This window comes from Labeo rohita, chromosome 8 (assembly GCF_022985175.1).
Source record: "Labeo rohita strain BAU-BD-2019 chromosome 8, IGBB_LRoh.1.0, whole genome shotgun sequence".
NCBI lineage: Eukaryota > Metazoa > Chordata > Actinopteri > Cypriniformes > Cyprinidae > Labeo > Labeo rohita.
This window is the reverse complement of record NC_066876.1, coordinates 35,921,778-35,935,513: the sequence shown is the minus strand read 5'-3', so window position 1 is coordinate 35,935,513 and position 13,736 is coordinate 35,921,778. Positions and strand designations below refer to the sequence as shown.

Here is a 13,736-nt window from a genome sequence, read left to right as displayed (position 1 = left end):
GATCTATGGAAATTATGACCCTGGATCACAAAACCAGTCATAATGGTCAATTTTTCAAAATTGAGATTTATACATCATCTGAAAGTGAATGCGTCTTCCGACGGAGCTTTAGTCTTTTGGCTGCTTTATTTTTTACTAACCACCAGATCGCGCTGTTTTCGACACTCTCTAAGCTTTGAATCTTTTCCCGAAACAGTCAGAGGAAAGTCTCGGTGCTTCACGACGTTTCATTTGCCCGTCACTCTTGTCAACTGCTGAATTAATGAGTGTCACGTCCCGCTTGTTTACTTTGAACCGGAAGACGCTCCCACTTTTGACGCAAGGCCTCATGGGGTGTAGGAAACTTGTGGATATTTAAAATATTGTTTTAAAATGATTACTTCCCAACTAGAATTAGAGCTACAGTTTCCTTCACCATTCTATTTCTTTAAAAAAGAGCCCACAGTGTTGCACTAAAATGTTGTTTTTATACACTGTTTTAATAAAATGCAGATTGTTTTTTTTTCTTTCAGAAGTAGGCATACCAAGTGTCATTTGTTTAGTTCATACGTTTATTATATTCATTCAAATAGTTGATTTTGCCATGTTAAATACCACCGGAGTTGCACAAACAGGGTCAAGTTGGGCAATTTCGGTCGAAAATTACGTAGCTACTGTCTGTTTTTTTTTTAATAAACATGAAATGTCTAAAATAAAGAAGATGACAAATATTGTTTCATTTTACAAATCGAATTAACTGACTACAAAATGATAAAATCATGCAGCAGAAGACGTCACGTTAGTTGTAAGTATTGTTCCGTTTACTCTTATGTACATACTATATACGTTTACCATTTGATGAAACTATTAATGTTGGTTAAATATAACTCAAGTGTCACCTACAGGCATATTATGTGAAGTGTAGGCTGTTGGGTCAAAATATGCGAAATACTGGCACGAAAAGGCTTCAGTACAATACCACTTTTGCACAGCCCTGCTTTTCTGAAATGTGGGCTGTTGAGCTCCAGAAATTTCAAAATGCCATTAAAAGGTGCCACATATTCAGATGTGGCCCATCATTAAGGGTCGAACCTAGTGTGATGTCAACAGTAGAGATGGAAGCATTGCCTTCTGTCAAAGAGTTTTTTTTTTGTTGGGCAAATATAGTTTGGCTCTGTTTTCTAATGTTTTTGAGTTTCTTTTGATCTTTCCTCTCATTTCTGTCTGCATCAGGAAGTGTTCTCCATGTCTGCTGGCTCCAAATAGATACATACTTATATTCACGCTACCATTCAAATGTTTGAGGTCAGTATGATTTATTATTATTATTTTTTTTATAGAAATTAGCAAGCAAAGGTGCATTACATTGATTGAAAGTGACCTAGAATGTTGCGGAGGATTTGTATGTCAAATAAATACTATTCTTTTGATCTTTCTATTCATAAAAAATTTTGAAATAAATTAATTATGGTTTCCACAAAAAATATGAAGCGTCATAAATGTTTCTTGAGCAGCAAATCAACATATTAGAATGATCATGTGACAATGAAGACTGGAGGAGTAATGATTCAAATATATTCAAATATGTGACCCTGGACCACAAAACCAGTCTTAAGTCGCTGGGGTACATTTGTAGCAATAGTCAAAAATACATTGTATGGGTCAGAATTATCGATTTTTCTTTTATGGCAAAAATCATTAGGAAATTAAGTAAAGATCATGTTCCATGAAGACATTTTGTAAAATTCCTACTGTAAATATATGAAAACTTAATTTTTGATTAGAAATATACATTGTTAAGAACTTCATTTGGACAACTTTAAAGGCAATTTTCTCAATATTTTGATTTGTTTGCACCCTCAGATTCCAGGATTTAAAATAGTTGTATCTCGACCAAATATATCCTATCCTAACAAACAATACATCAATGGAAAGCTTATTTATTCAGCTTTCAGATGATGTATAAATCTCAATTTTGAAAAATTGACCATTATGACTGGTTTTGTGAACCAGGGTCATATATATTAAAATAGAAAATAGCTATTTTAAATTGTAAAATGTATCAATATTGCTTACTGTGTTTTGATCAAATAAATGCAAATATTTATAAATGTTACATTTATGATCGATAGAATGGATAAAGATTTAGTATAGCTTTTATTTGAAAGTTTTTAACCACTTAGGCCACTCTTGAAATATCTAAATGTCAATGCATTAGATGAAAAAATATCCAAGTGGCCTTTATTTTAAAGAATAATAGCACTTTTAGGCAAAACGTTTCACAGACATGTTTAGTTGCTTTGATGTTGTTATTTAATGCAGTGACTTTCAGACATTTTGAATTGTTTTGTCTACTTTTTATATCCATGTACATATAAAATCACCTTTTCTACAAACAGTTTTAAGATCCAAAGGTCCAAAATGATGCAGTGAAGTTTTCCATCCAGTACTTAATGCTTGGTTTGCTTGACAGAAATTAGTGTAATAATTATGAACCCACTCGAAAAATAATTTCTTAATGAATGAGGATAGTGAAACTGACCTAAGCAGAAAACATTTAATACTCAGTATAGATTAGTACCTGTTTTATGACCCAGATCTCCCTCAGACTACTAGTCTAGAAAAAAACGCTGATGAAAAGTCTTTCATTAATGTTTCTTTGCTTAATGAGCCTTGTGAATGAGTCTGTCAAACTACTGTAAGAACCACTGCGGTGCTTTATGCAAACATTTGCTGAAAGGTTTTGTATTACTTTTTAATAAATAAAAAAATCACGTTTGATGAACTGCGAGCATACGCTCGCACAAAAGATGTTACAGCATCTTTCAGCATACAAAGGAGTATCTTTACACAAAAGGCGAGGAACGAATGTTTTTATATTTTATTCATGTCAACCACTGACAAGTTGCGTTAACATGAACCTTCAAGGACTAGTAGAGCAGAATGATTGTGCAAACTTTCGTAACACAATGTGCAATAACATCTAACGTTCATGCCTGAAAGTCATAAAATAGCACTGTATCATCTCAGATGAAAAGAAATGTAAAATTGCGTTCTGTCTGGAAAAATAGCAAGAAGCTACAGTAGTAGCTAACTATATCATTTCTATCAAGCTGAACTCTGAATGCTTTTAAAGTATATTTAAGTTGATAGAATGTATAAAGATTAGTATACCTTTTATTTTTAAGTTTTTAAATATTTTAGCCACACTTAAAATGTCTGAATGCCATTAGATGAAAAACATAATGACGCGACTCAACTTTATTTTTAAGAAAAATAGCACTGTTAAAAAACCACCGTGATGTTCAGTTGCCACTTGTTTGCCTCTTTTTGCACCAAAATGGGTCGCTGTGAACAGAGCTGTTTTTGACAAGGTAAAAAGGGTGTTGTTTTACATGACCATTAAATGGTTTTAACCAAAGTATGTTACAGATATTTCATGAAGACCCTAAAGAATCATACCAACTTTTGGAAAATGGCCATCCGATGTTCTCTTTAAAGAAAAACAATACTTTTAAAGTTAGATATCTCAGAAAAGTTTAGTTGCCACTTGCTTTGATATTTTATTCAATGCAACGGCATTCAGACAACTGCAGTTGATTTTAAGATCAGATTCTCACTGAGTCTCTCTGAAGCGAAACTTAATAACTATATAATTTCTATCAAACTTGCAATCAAACTAAACTCTGTATTTTCTATTAAATAAATGTAAATATTTATAAATACTTTATACAGCTGAGGTCAAAAGATTACATACACTTTGCAGAATATACAAAATGTTTAATATTTTACCAAAATAAGAGTGATCATACAAAATGTGTTATTTTTTTTAGTGCTGACCTGAATAAGCAGGGCTCAACAGTAAGCCTTGACATGTGCTTGTCCTTCATTCACTTGTCCTAATAAAAAAATTACTTCTCCGGCGATTCTCAGCATTTCTTTTTTTTTTTTTTTTTTTTTTTTTTTTTTTTTGTAATCCATTTTGAAGCAATAGTCTTATCAATGCTCAATGAGGTCTTACTTTAATCAGCATATTTGTGATATTTGCCTTAAATTGATTTGTAGGACACTTTTTAACTTAATGAAGGGCAATATTTTCCTAACTATACTAAATGTACATGTCATCATTTATGTCAAAATCTTAAATTTTTTCAATACATTCAGTTAGAATAATTAGACTCTATGGTTGTAACCATTCAAATAAAACTGTATCAGCAAACTCCATCTTTCCATCTTTCCACACTGAAGCTGCACTGAAAGTGCCATTTAGATGCATTTACTCAGACTGTTTAATGAAGACAAGAGGTTCCATTAATGCATTTACACAGTAAAATTACAAATGCACTAATAATGTTATAAGATTTATGTTTTTCTTTTTTTAACATATAAATCTGAAATGTTGGAAAAATGCAGTACTTTTAAATACGAAACCAAGCCACCAGTAGGTAGGCACTCTTAATGAGTCACTGAACCAATTTGTTCAAACAGCTAATTCATTTAATAAATAAAGCAAATGACTGTCTTTATGAATGGCTCACTGAATCATTGACTCACTCGATTTGTTCAAAAATGCTTAATCATTCAGTAATGAAACACCACTGTGTGTTGCTAGAAGATGCGCGACTGTTCTGCTGTGGCTTTAGAAGTAACATTTTTGTTAGCAAAAACAGTCAATAAGGTGTCTAAAATGTAAGTTAATATTAACAACTTGTTTATTGAACTACTGTTATATAAAATCAATGTCACATTTGTAATCATGCTGGTGCTTGGTCGTGTGATTTTCTACCGCAGTGGGCCTATGTTTGTTCATGTTTGTTTCTGTGTGTGTGCTAGTGGGTTAGGATTACGCAACCTTGATACTGTCCGTTATCAAAAAAGAAAGTAATAAAATCAGAATCATTCTCACTAAAGTGTCGGTGATACCCTAGTTATTGTTTGTTATTGATGTTTTAATCAGGTTACCTTACCAGTCAGGCAAGTAAAATTCTCTTTGACTTGCCACTTCACAAAATCCACTTGTCCCGGACAAGCATTAATGTCGAGCCCTGATAATATTTATTTCATATAAAAGACTTTTACATATAGTCATATAACTCTTAATGCATCGTTTTTCTTTCTGAAGCATCAGTTAGTGTTCAAACCTTCTGTAATAGTTGCATATGAGTCCCTTAGTTGTCCTTAGTGTGAAAAGATGGATCTCAAAATGATCATGCAGCCATTGTTGGAAAGGGTTCAAATACACAAAAATGCTAAAAAAACAAAGAATTTGTGGGACATGAAGGCTTTTTCTAAAAAACTGTTCAGGACAAACAAAATACTTATGAACAACTATCACTAAACAAACAAACAACAACAACAACAAAAAAAAAAAACAGCTGTGGATCATTCAGGTAACAACACAGTATTAAGAATCGAGTGTATGTAAACTTTTGAACAGGGTCATTTTTATAAATTCATCTATTATTTTCTCTTGTGGACTATATGTACAGTATGTACTGTAAATGTATTTTATGTGAAATATCTTATTCAGGTCAGTACTAAATAAAAAATAACATGCATTTTGTATGATCCCTCTTATTTTGGTAAAATAATTAAAATTTTGCAGATTCTGCAAGGTGTATGTAAACTTTTGACCTTAGCTGTATTTATGACAGAAAGTAAAAAGATTAGGATAGTTGGAAAGTACTTGAACACTTGCACCACATTTAAAGTGTCTGAATGTCAATGCATTAGATGTACATATTTTGAAGCAACTGGTGTTTATTTGAAAGAAAAATAGTTTCTACTTGCTTTGACATTTAGTTGTTTAATGCAGTGACATTCAGATGTTTTCAGTTGTGTTGTGTCTATTGTACATTTAAAATCACTTTTTCTGCAGACCATTTTAAGATCTGATTTTAAAGACTTCTCATTGGGTCTCTCTAAAAAAAAATAGCAAGAAGCTACGCAACAATATCATTTCTGCCAAGCTTAGTGCCCATGGCTATGCTCATGCGGTTCTGTTTTGACCTCTTCCACCTTCATGCTGCTCAAACAAGGGTACTCGTCTAAAAAGAGGTTATACGTTGCAATCAGTTCCTTCCAGTAGCTTTTCTTCCCATAAACCAGCACAAATGCGCTGACCGTGGTGTAGATGCTGGCGAAGAGAATGGTTAGAGCCAGTGTGTTCTGCCTCTTGAGCACCACCGTCATCTGCGTGAAGATGTCCACGATCACAAAGATGACGAACACAACCACTAAACTGAGAGTCATCTTGATGACCCGCATCTGCGTGCCGAGCTTGGGCCCGTGGGCGCCGTTGGTGCTGGCCTTCATCTCCAGAAGATGTTTCGCCAGGTGGTATGAGATGGAAATGCTGCATTTGACCATTATGATTCCGGGAACGATGTCGGAGATGATCACGTAGTAGAAGACGTATGCGAGTCCGGTCGTGTCGGTGGGCATGATGGATCCGCAGTCACTCAAGCCACTGCTGGTACCGTTGTAGTAGGTCAACACGCTCAGCAATGGAACACAATTGGTGAAGCCGCTCACGACGATCACCGCCAGAACCGTGTGGACATGTTTGACGATGGCCTCCTGGATGCGTGTGTAGCAGTGGACGGGCTCCACCACCAGTTTAGTGCCGTAGTAGAAGGTCAGGAAGGCCGTGCTCCAGAATATGATGAACTTGACGCTGAAGATGAGCACCAGCAGGATGGCCCCCGCTAGGCTGATGCGGCACACGGTGTCGATCACATCCATTGTCTGCCAGAAGTACGTAAGAACCTGCAGAGAGATGCTGGCCACGGAGATGGCCGTGATGATGAAGTCGGCCGGGTTCAATCTGTGTTTGGCGCTCTTCCGGTAGTTCCTCTGGTTGATCAGAAGAAGGTACATGTTGAAGAAGATGGTGAGAATCGCCAAGAAGCCGGTCAGAACCCAGGCCGCGAGTTTGTCCACGGATGATAGCATGATCAATCACTGTCTGGATGAGTACAGTGGGCTCAACATAAACACAGAAAAGAAAAAAAGGAATTTAATAAGAGATAGCACTTAATTTTTTGATGCTTTTTTCAGGATTCTTTGATGAATAGAAAGTCAAAAAGAACAGCTTTTTTTAAAATAGATTTTTTTCTAACAATATATGAAGAGTTCAGATGCAAAAGCCTCTAAGTGCCATCTAAAATTTTCTTCTAAAATGAGCATTTTTATCAGGTTCCTATATTTATGTTTGGTAATTTCTCTTTGCTTAGAACAGGACCTATACAGTGCCATTAAAATTACTGAACCTATACATAGGGGCCTGATAAAAATGCTCATTTTGGATTAAAATTTCAGATGGCACTTAGAGGCTTTTTTTTTTTTTAAAGAAATTAATACTTTTATTTAGTAAGGATGTGTTAGGTGATAGTAGAGACTTATTTTTTTAGAAAAGATTTATATTTTGAATAAAGTGTATATTCTGAATAAAAGTTAAAAATATTATTTTTAACTTTTTATTCATCAAAGAAACCTGAAAAAAGTATTGGTACCAAAAAAAAAAAAAAAAAAAAATTTGGTAGCACAACTATTGCCAACATAGATAATTCAATAAATCGCAATATAATATATAAATGAATATGAACACATACATGTTCTCTGTAAACCAGTGTTATTGTTAACTAAAGCTATTAAAATACATAAAAAACAATACATGAAAACATTTAAACAACTAAAATTTTGTGAAAATGTTATTTCACATTAGTACTTATGGTGAAGTACTAAATTTACTAAAACTATTAAAAAATTAAAGCTAAAATGAAAATGAAAACTATGTTAAAAAAGACAAAATCACACAACAACATTACTTTAAAATAAAAATGAAAAAAAAAAAAACAAATCTAAAAAAAAAAAAAACTTAAAAGAACATTGTAAAGATACGAAGTCTGCATTCAAAGGTCAGAGCCCTCATTATCAACTTAAACATTTCTTATTAAAAAGATCAAATGTTTTGAGCTGCTAGACATTTCTTAATGAAAACTATTGACTCACATTTCTTCAAAGAAATTTTAGGAGAAACATTTGACACATCATACACTAAATGAATATGAATGCATACATTTTCCCTGTAAACATGCACGCATTAAAAAGAGTTATAATTCCTTCAAAAACAACATTTTAAGTACCTTGTTTTGGAGACCTCAAATATTTTCTCTCATGTTCACTGTGCTCAAGCTCCCTGTGCATTTACGAGATAAAAATGCCAGAAAATGATGTTCTGTCGTCATGGCGAAATGCATTTTTTAAGAAATAGTAAATGATAGGGAGAAAATTGAAGCTGAATTGCTATGGTTGGTGCTGAAAGCTCTCGACAATAGCCGACTGGCTTTTATATGCCAGCTATGAAGCCAGATCTGAAGGATGATTTCATACGCTGACCATAACCATATTTAAAGCAGCGTGTTTTATGGAATGACTAGTCATTTTAACCACCATCCAGACATTGTGGTTCAACTCAAATGGCAATCGGGGTGCTTGCAGTTTTGGGTTTCACACTCAGATGCACATCTATACGGGTGCACAAAATCAGTAAATACTGTTAAAGCGTGATTGAAAGGCTGGTGAAAAATACTGCAGTGTTCATTCAACCAGAGTCATTTGCTTTCTGATACAAAACTTTATGTTGTCAGACACAGTTTTACATTTACTGTTTCAATTTAATAAATAGGCATTATCCCATACGGATACGGATAGTTCTTTTTTTTTTTTTTTTTTTTTTGTAAATGTATTTTCGTGGAATTAATTGTATGGATGTTTTATATGTGAAAAAATGTAAGTGCTTTCAAATATATATTAATGTTTTTTAAAATATATTTTCAAACATACATTGTTTAAATATACATAATATATAAGTATTTATATATACATAATAATTACACAAAGTACACACACATATATTAGACAAACTGAAACTTTATTTTTTTATGCGATTAATCGCGATTAATCATTTGACAGCCTAATTTAAATATATGGATAATGTTGTATATATGAAAAAAAGTAAGTGCTTGTAATTTTGTAATATTTTTTGAAAATATATTTTCAACAATATTTAAAAAAAAGCCAACATTTTTTAAAGAAATTTATTTCGAAATATATGGAAAGTATACTTTTTAAATATATTATGTAAAAATGTATTTTTTTTTATCTATCTGATACAAAGCTTTATGTTGTCAGACACAGTTTTACATTTACTGTTTCAATTCAATAAATAGGCATTATCCCATGCGTATATATATATATATATATATATATATATATATATATATATATATATATTCATTCATTCATTCATTTATTTATTTATTTATTTATTTATTTGTTTATTTTGCAAATGTATTTTCTTGGATTTAAATATATGGATGTTTTATATGTGTAAAAATGTAAGTGCTTTGCATATATATATACATATTATTCCAGGACACAGTTTAGTATATGGCTAAATTATGTGACGGAAAATAAAAGAAATCGGCCTCTTTCACACCAAAAATAAATGATTGTTGAATATTTCAGACTTCAGGATGTAGAAGAACATTTATTAGAAACTGACCTTTAAACAAGGCTGTAGGCACATATTGAGGATTGCACAAAAAGAAACTGAGATTTTAATATGTATTAATCTTTGTTTCAATGCCATATGCTGAACGGCATCTGCTTAAACCTGCTGTTCTCATTATGAAATCATATTGTATAATTATTCAGATGTGCCCAATGTAAATCGAAGCCAAATTTTGTGGCGGTCAAACTGCTTTGCCTGCACCCGTCCTTCCTGTGCTAATGCACCCTGGATGTCCAGAGGTTTCATTTGACTAGCACACATACCACCGAAACACATAACGAGAATACAGAAAGACTCGCACCTCATTCACAAGAAAAAATGTAGCTCGCCTGACATTCACATGCACCGTGCGGCTTAATTGGAATATGGCTGTTTGACATGCAACGGATAACGTAGCCAACGTAAGTGCGTTGCTCTTGACGAACTTCGATGCTCTCTGTTAATTTTGTTGAAAACATTCGAACACCTCCAGCGGTCGTTGCCTTGAGCCAAACGTCTTCTCGTTTCCTTAGTAACCCAGCAGTCGGTTTCCTCTGATAGTGAGAATACTTACATGACCCTGACATTTTATCCACAGATCCGATGGATTAAAGCCTTGGATAATCAGGAGAACCTACAGTATTCTGTTTGTGAATCCAAACATCTCATAAACCATAAAAGCTGTTATGAGTATTAAATAATAAATCACAACGCATTTATATAGATCGATACAAAAGGGATTTAATTGGACGATACGGTTCCTTTTGAGTAAGATTAATGGTACATTTGCATGTCCTCATCATAGAATATCCTGAAATACTGGATAAAATATTCATTTGATTATTTTTAAAAGATGAAGCCATATAAATTAGTTTTCTTTCATCATAATTTCACTTTAAACTAAGAAAAGAGTGGATTATAAGTCTTTTCACGTGTGTGGATGTTCAATTCGAACATGAAAACAGGCTATTTATTAGGAAATACTTCAGTGTGATCATTTTCTATCTCTGCTCCAGCATATTTTTAATTCATTTATAGGTTTTCTTTGTATAAAATCCCTTTAATTTCAGAGGGACAAACTTCAGCAGCCCAAAATCAGTATTATCAATAGATTCTATGAAGTATGTACAATTTGTGGCATTAGCTGGTTTGTGCCTTTTTAAAACGGATAAAATAATAGAAATCATTATGATAATATCAAAATTTCAAGCTGATATCCACTGTCAGCCCTCTGTATCATCCTGTTCCTGTTCATTTTTCTACCACTGTGTTATAATCAAGACGTAATATTTCCTTAAAAACAACGCAAGCATATTCATTTTTAAGTTATAGAGTTCAAATGCTGCAGGAACAGGAATGAGCCATTAAAAAACAACAGATGAGCAGGTAAAACCTGATCTTTTATAGCAGAAATGATCTCATAAGACAATATCGTTTCTGTTAGGAAACCATTACTTTGGGCTTTTTGCTCTTATTGGATACAGTCACGCTTTACTAAATGCACTTAAGTGATTCTGCTGGATTGAAATCGGAAACAAAGTCTAGAAATTGTCTCAGTGACTCATTGCATACGCAAAACAAAGTTAATAACTCATCTCGCATCATTGGTGAATGATGACAGACTGTGTACTGTTGTTTTTAAAGCAATATGCACCATTTTGTTTTACTGGCATGCAATACGACAAAAATGCAATGGATGAATGTTTAAGAAACCTGAATATGAGGCTTGAAGGTGGCAACTACTTAGCAATGTGCTTCTAGACCCAGAACTCCTAAGAAACTGCATAACCATCTTGGCAACCACTCAGAATAGCAGGAGTTTGCACTCGTGTTTATTTCAGAAAATCAAGCTGGTGTAGAAATGATGGTTTGCGAGGAAAATCATTCTACTATTTCTTTCAAAACATTGGTTTCTTTGCATCACAATATTGATTTTTCGTGTCTAATGAACCTTGGCGAGGAAAATCGTGTTCGCATTGTGCAATTAAATGTGAATTCGTCTGCACTCAGTCAGTCAAAGACAATAACATTGCGTGTGTGTCCCTGAAACATGCGGTGTAAATGCGCTTAATTTCATTTCAAACATCTTTTCATGTCGTTCTCCCACACGCTTCTGATTTTCCATTCCTTAGTCCAGAACCATTTTCCCATAATCGGAGGTTATTATTCAAACAACTCTGTGAGAAAAGTGGAAAAGAAAACAAAAATTGATTGGAGCTGAACAGACCATTAGGAGGGCTAGCGACACTGCAGCCGGGGGGCGCTCTTGCACAACACTATCACTGCAATGCATTGATTGACCTGCCTATTAGAGACAGATGCAAATCAAACAGAGCAAACAATTTCCTTCCCATCATCTGCAAATCACACTGCTGATTTGAACCGAATGCTTGTCAATGCAGGTGCATCACAAGGGAAAAACAGTTAGTCAGCAACTAAAAAAATAACACATCTGAAATGGAGGGCTTTACAAATGCAGTCACCACCATGCAAAACTAAAACCATAAAGTTATTTTTGTTACATGAATTAAAATAAATATTAGCTCAAATAAAATGAGAAAAATTCTTTTATTTCAACTAGTCACCAAGGCAACATTTAAGTACTTTTCAAGTACTTTAGTACTTGATGTACTAAAATAACTAAAACTACCTGTAAATAAACTACAATAAATAAACACTAATAAGAACAATATAATATATTTCAGTTTTTTTTTAGACATTTAAATTAAAACGTGAACTAAAAGTCAAAACAGAAAATATAATAATAATAAAGTGCAATTAAAACAAAAAGATTTAATTTCAGTCACTTAATGCTGTGCTACATAAAACATTAAGACTGTTGTTGTCTTTTTTAAATCAAATTAAATCAACCAATTAAAGACCTTATTGCAGCAGATTAAACCAGTTGTTAAACCAAATGTTACAAAATTAGCTTCAGAAATCAGTATTTTCATATAATTAAACAGGTCCATCACTGGCAAACACTCCACAGAAATTCATTTGACAATCAAAGTTTGTTCTGTAAACTTCAGGCTGGAAGACACAACAATGACTTTTGGACAGATTTGCAGTCTGGACGAGTTTACGCTAGTTGCCAAAAGTCAGAGCCAGTTGGAGATTTTGGGGAGTCAGACTTGACAAACACACAGACAACTCATTTTGCTGTTTCAGACTTCATCCAGTCTGAGGATATCGAACGTTTAATATTCAGAGCTGATTTTAGGACGCATGTTGTTTTGATTTGTCATGTGTCTCATAGCAACACAAGATTGGACGGAGCAACTTGAAAGTCTGGTAATGTGTGACCCTCAAGGGTGTTTACGTCATCATTTTTAACTGCAAACTGAAAACTTCTTATGTGTTTTGGCTGTTCATTTAAACGATGTTTTGGGAGCATGTAAAGTGTAAGGATTTGCAAAAATCGTATTTCACGTAGTTTGTTGCCGTTCAGACTATAAATATAATCGGATTTGCTCAAAAATCGGATTTGGGTTGACAGTCTGAACGAGGCTTTGAAAAAAATTGTTAAAATGCTTAATGACTTCATGAGCATGCTTATTTCGTGTTCAGTCTATAGCTCTTGAGGGCCGCAGCCCTGCAGAGTTTAGATGCAACCCTAATTAAACACACCTGATCCAACTGTGTATGTGTGTTGGAGCATGGTTGGAACAAAACTCTGCAGGGCTGTGGCCCTCCAGGAACTGAGTTTGATACCCCTGGTCTATAGGCATTTGCAAATGTGTTCTGTTTGTGTGCAGGTGTGTAGTGTTTCTTAAAAAGTGACAACTACTGGCTTGGGCTATAAATTGATGCATCATGAATCGAGAAATGTTTGTGCATTGGATCTGAGATTTTCCGAATACATCGTGACTCTCTCTTGAATCGATTCTGAGCTTCAATATCAACAGCAGATACATGCTTTAGAAACAACCGTACTCTGCTTGCATCTAATAACTTATACCAGTCGTTCTCAATTCCAGTCCTCGGGGCCCACTGCTCTGCACATTTTGTATGTCTCCCTCATTTACCGCACCTGATTCAGATCATCAGCTCATTAGGAGAAAGATCTGTGTGTGTCAGATTCAGAAACATACAAAATGTGCAGAGCAGTGGGCCCTGAGGACGGGAGTTGAGAGCCACTGCCTTAGACACACAACTTAAATCTAAAATAATCATTTATGATGTTCTAAAAGGTTGAAGC

General features: G+C 34.0%; 1 protein-coding gene across 1 annotated transcript; it reads right to left on the bottom strand.

The window, feature by feature from the left end:
• Positions 1-5,903: 5,903 nt before the first annotated feature.
• Positions 5,904-6,972, bottom strand: LOC127169642 (uncharacterized). Its single transcript, XM_051117152.1, is given in 1 exon segment — positions 5,904-6,972. A coding segment is annotated over 1 exon segment (1,023 nt). The 3' UTR covers positions 5,904-5,949.
• Between the last annotated feature and the right edge of the window lie 6,764 nt (positions 6,973-13,736).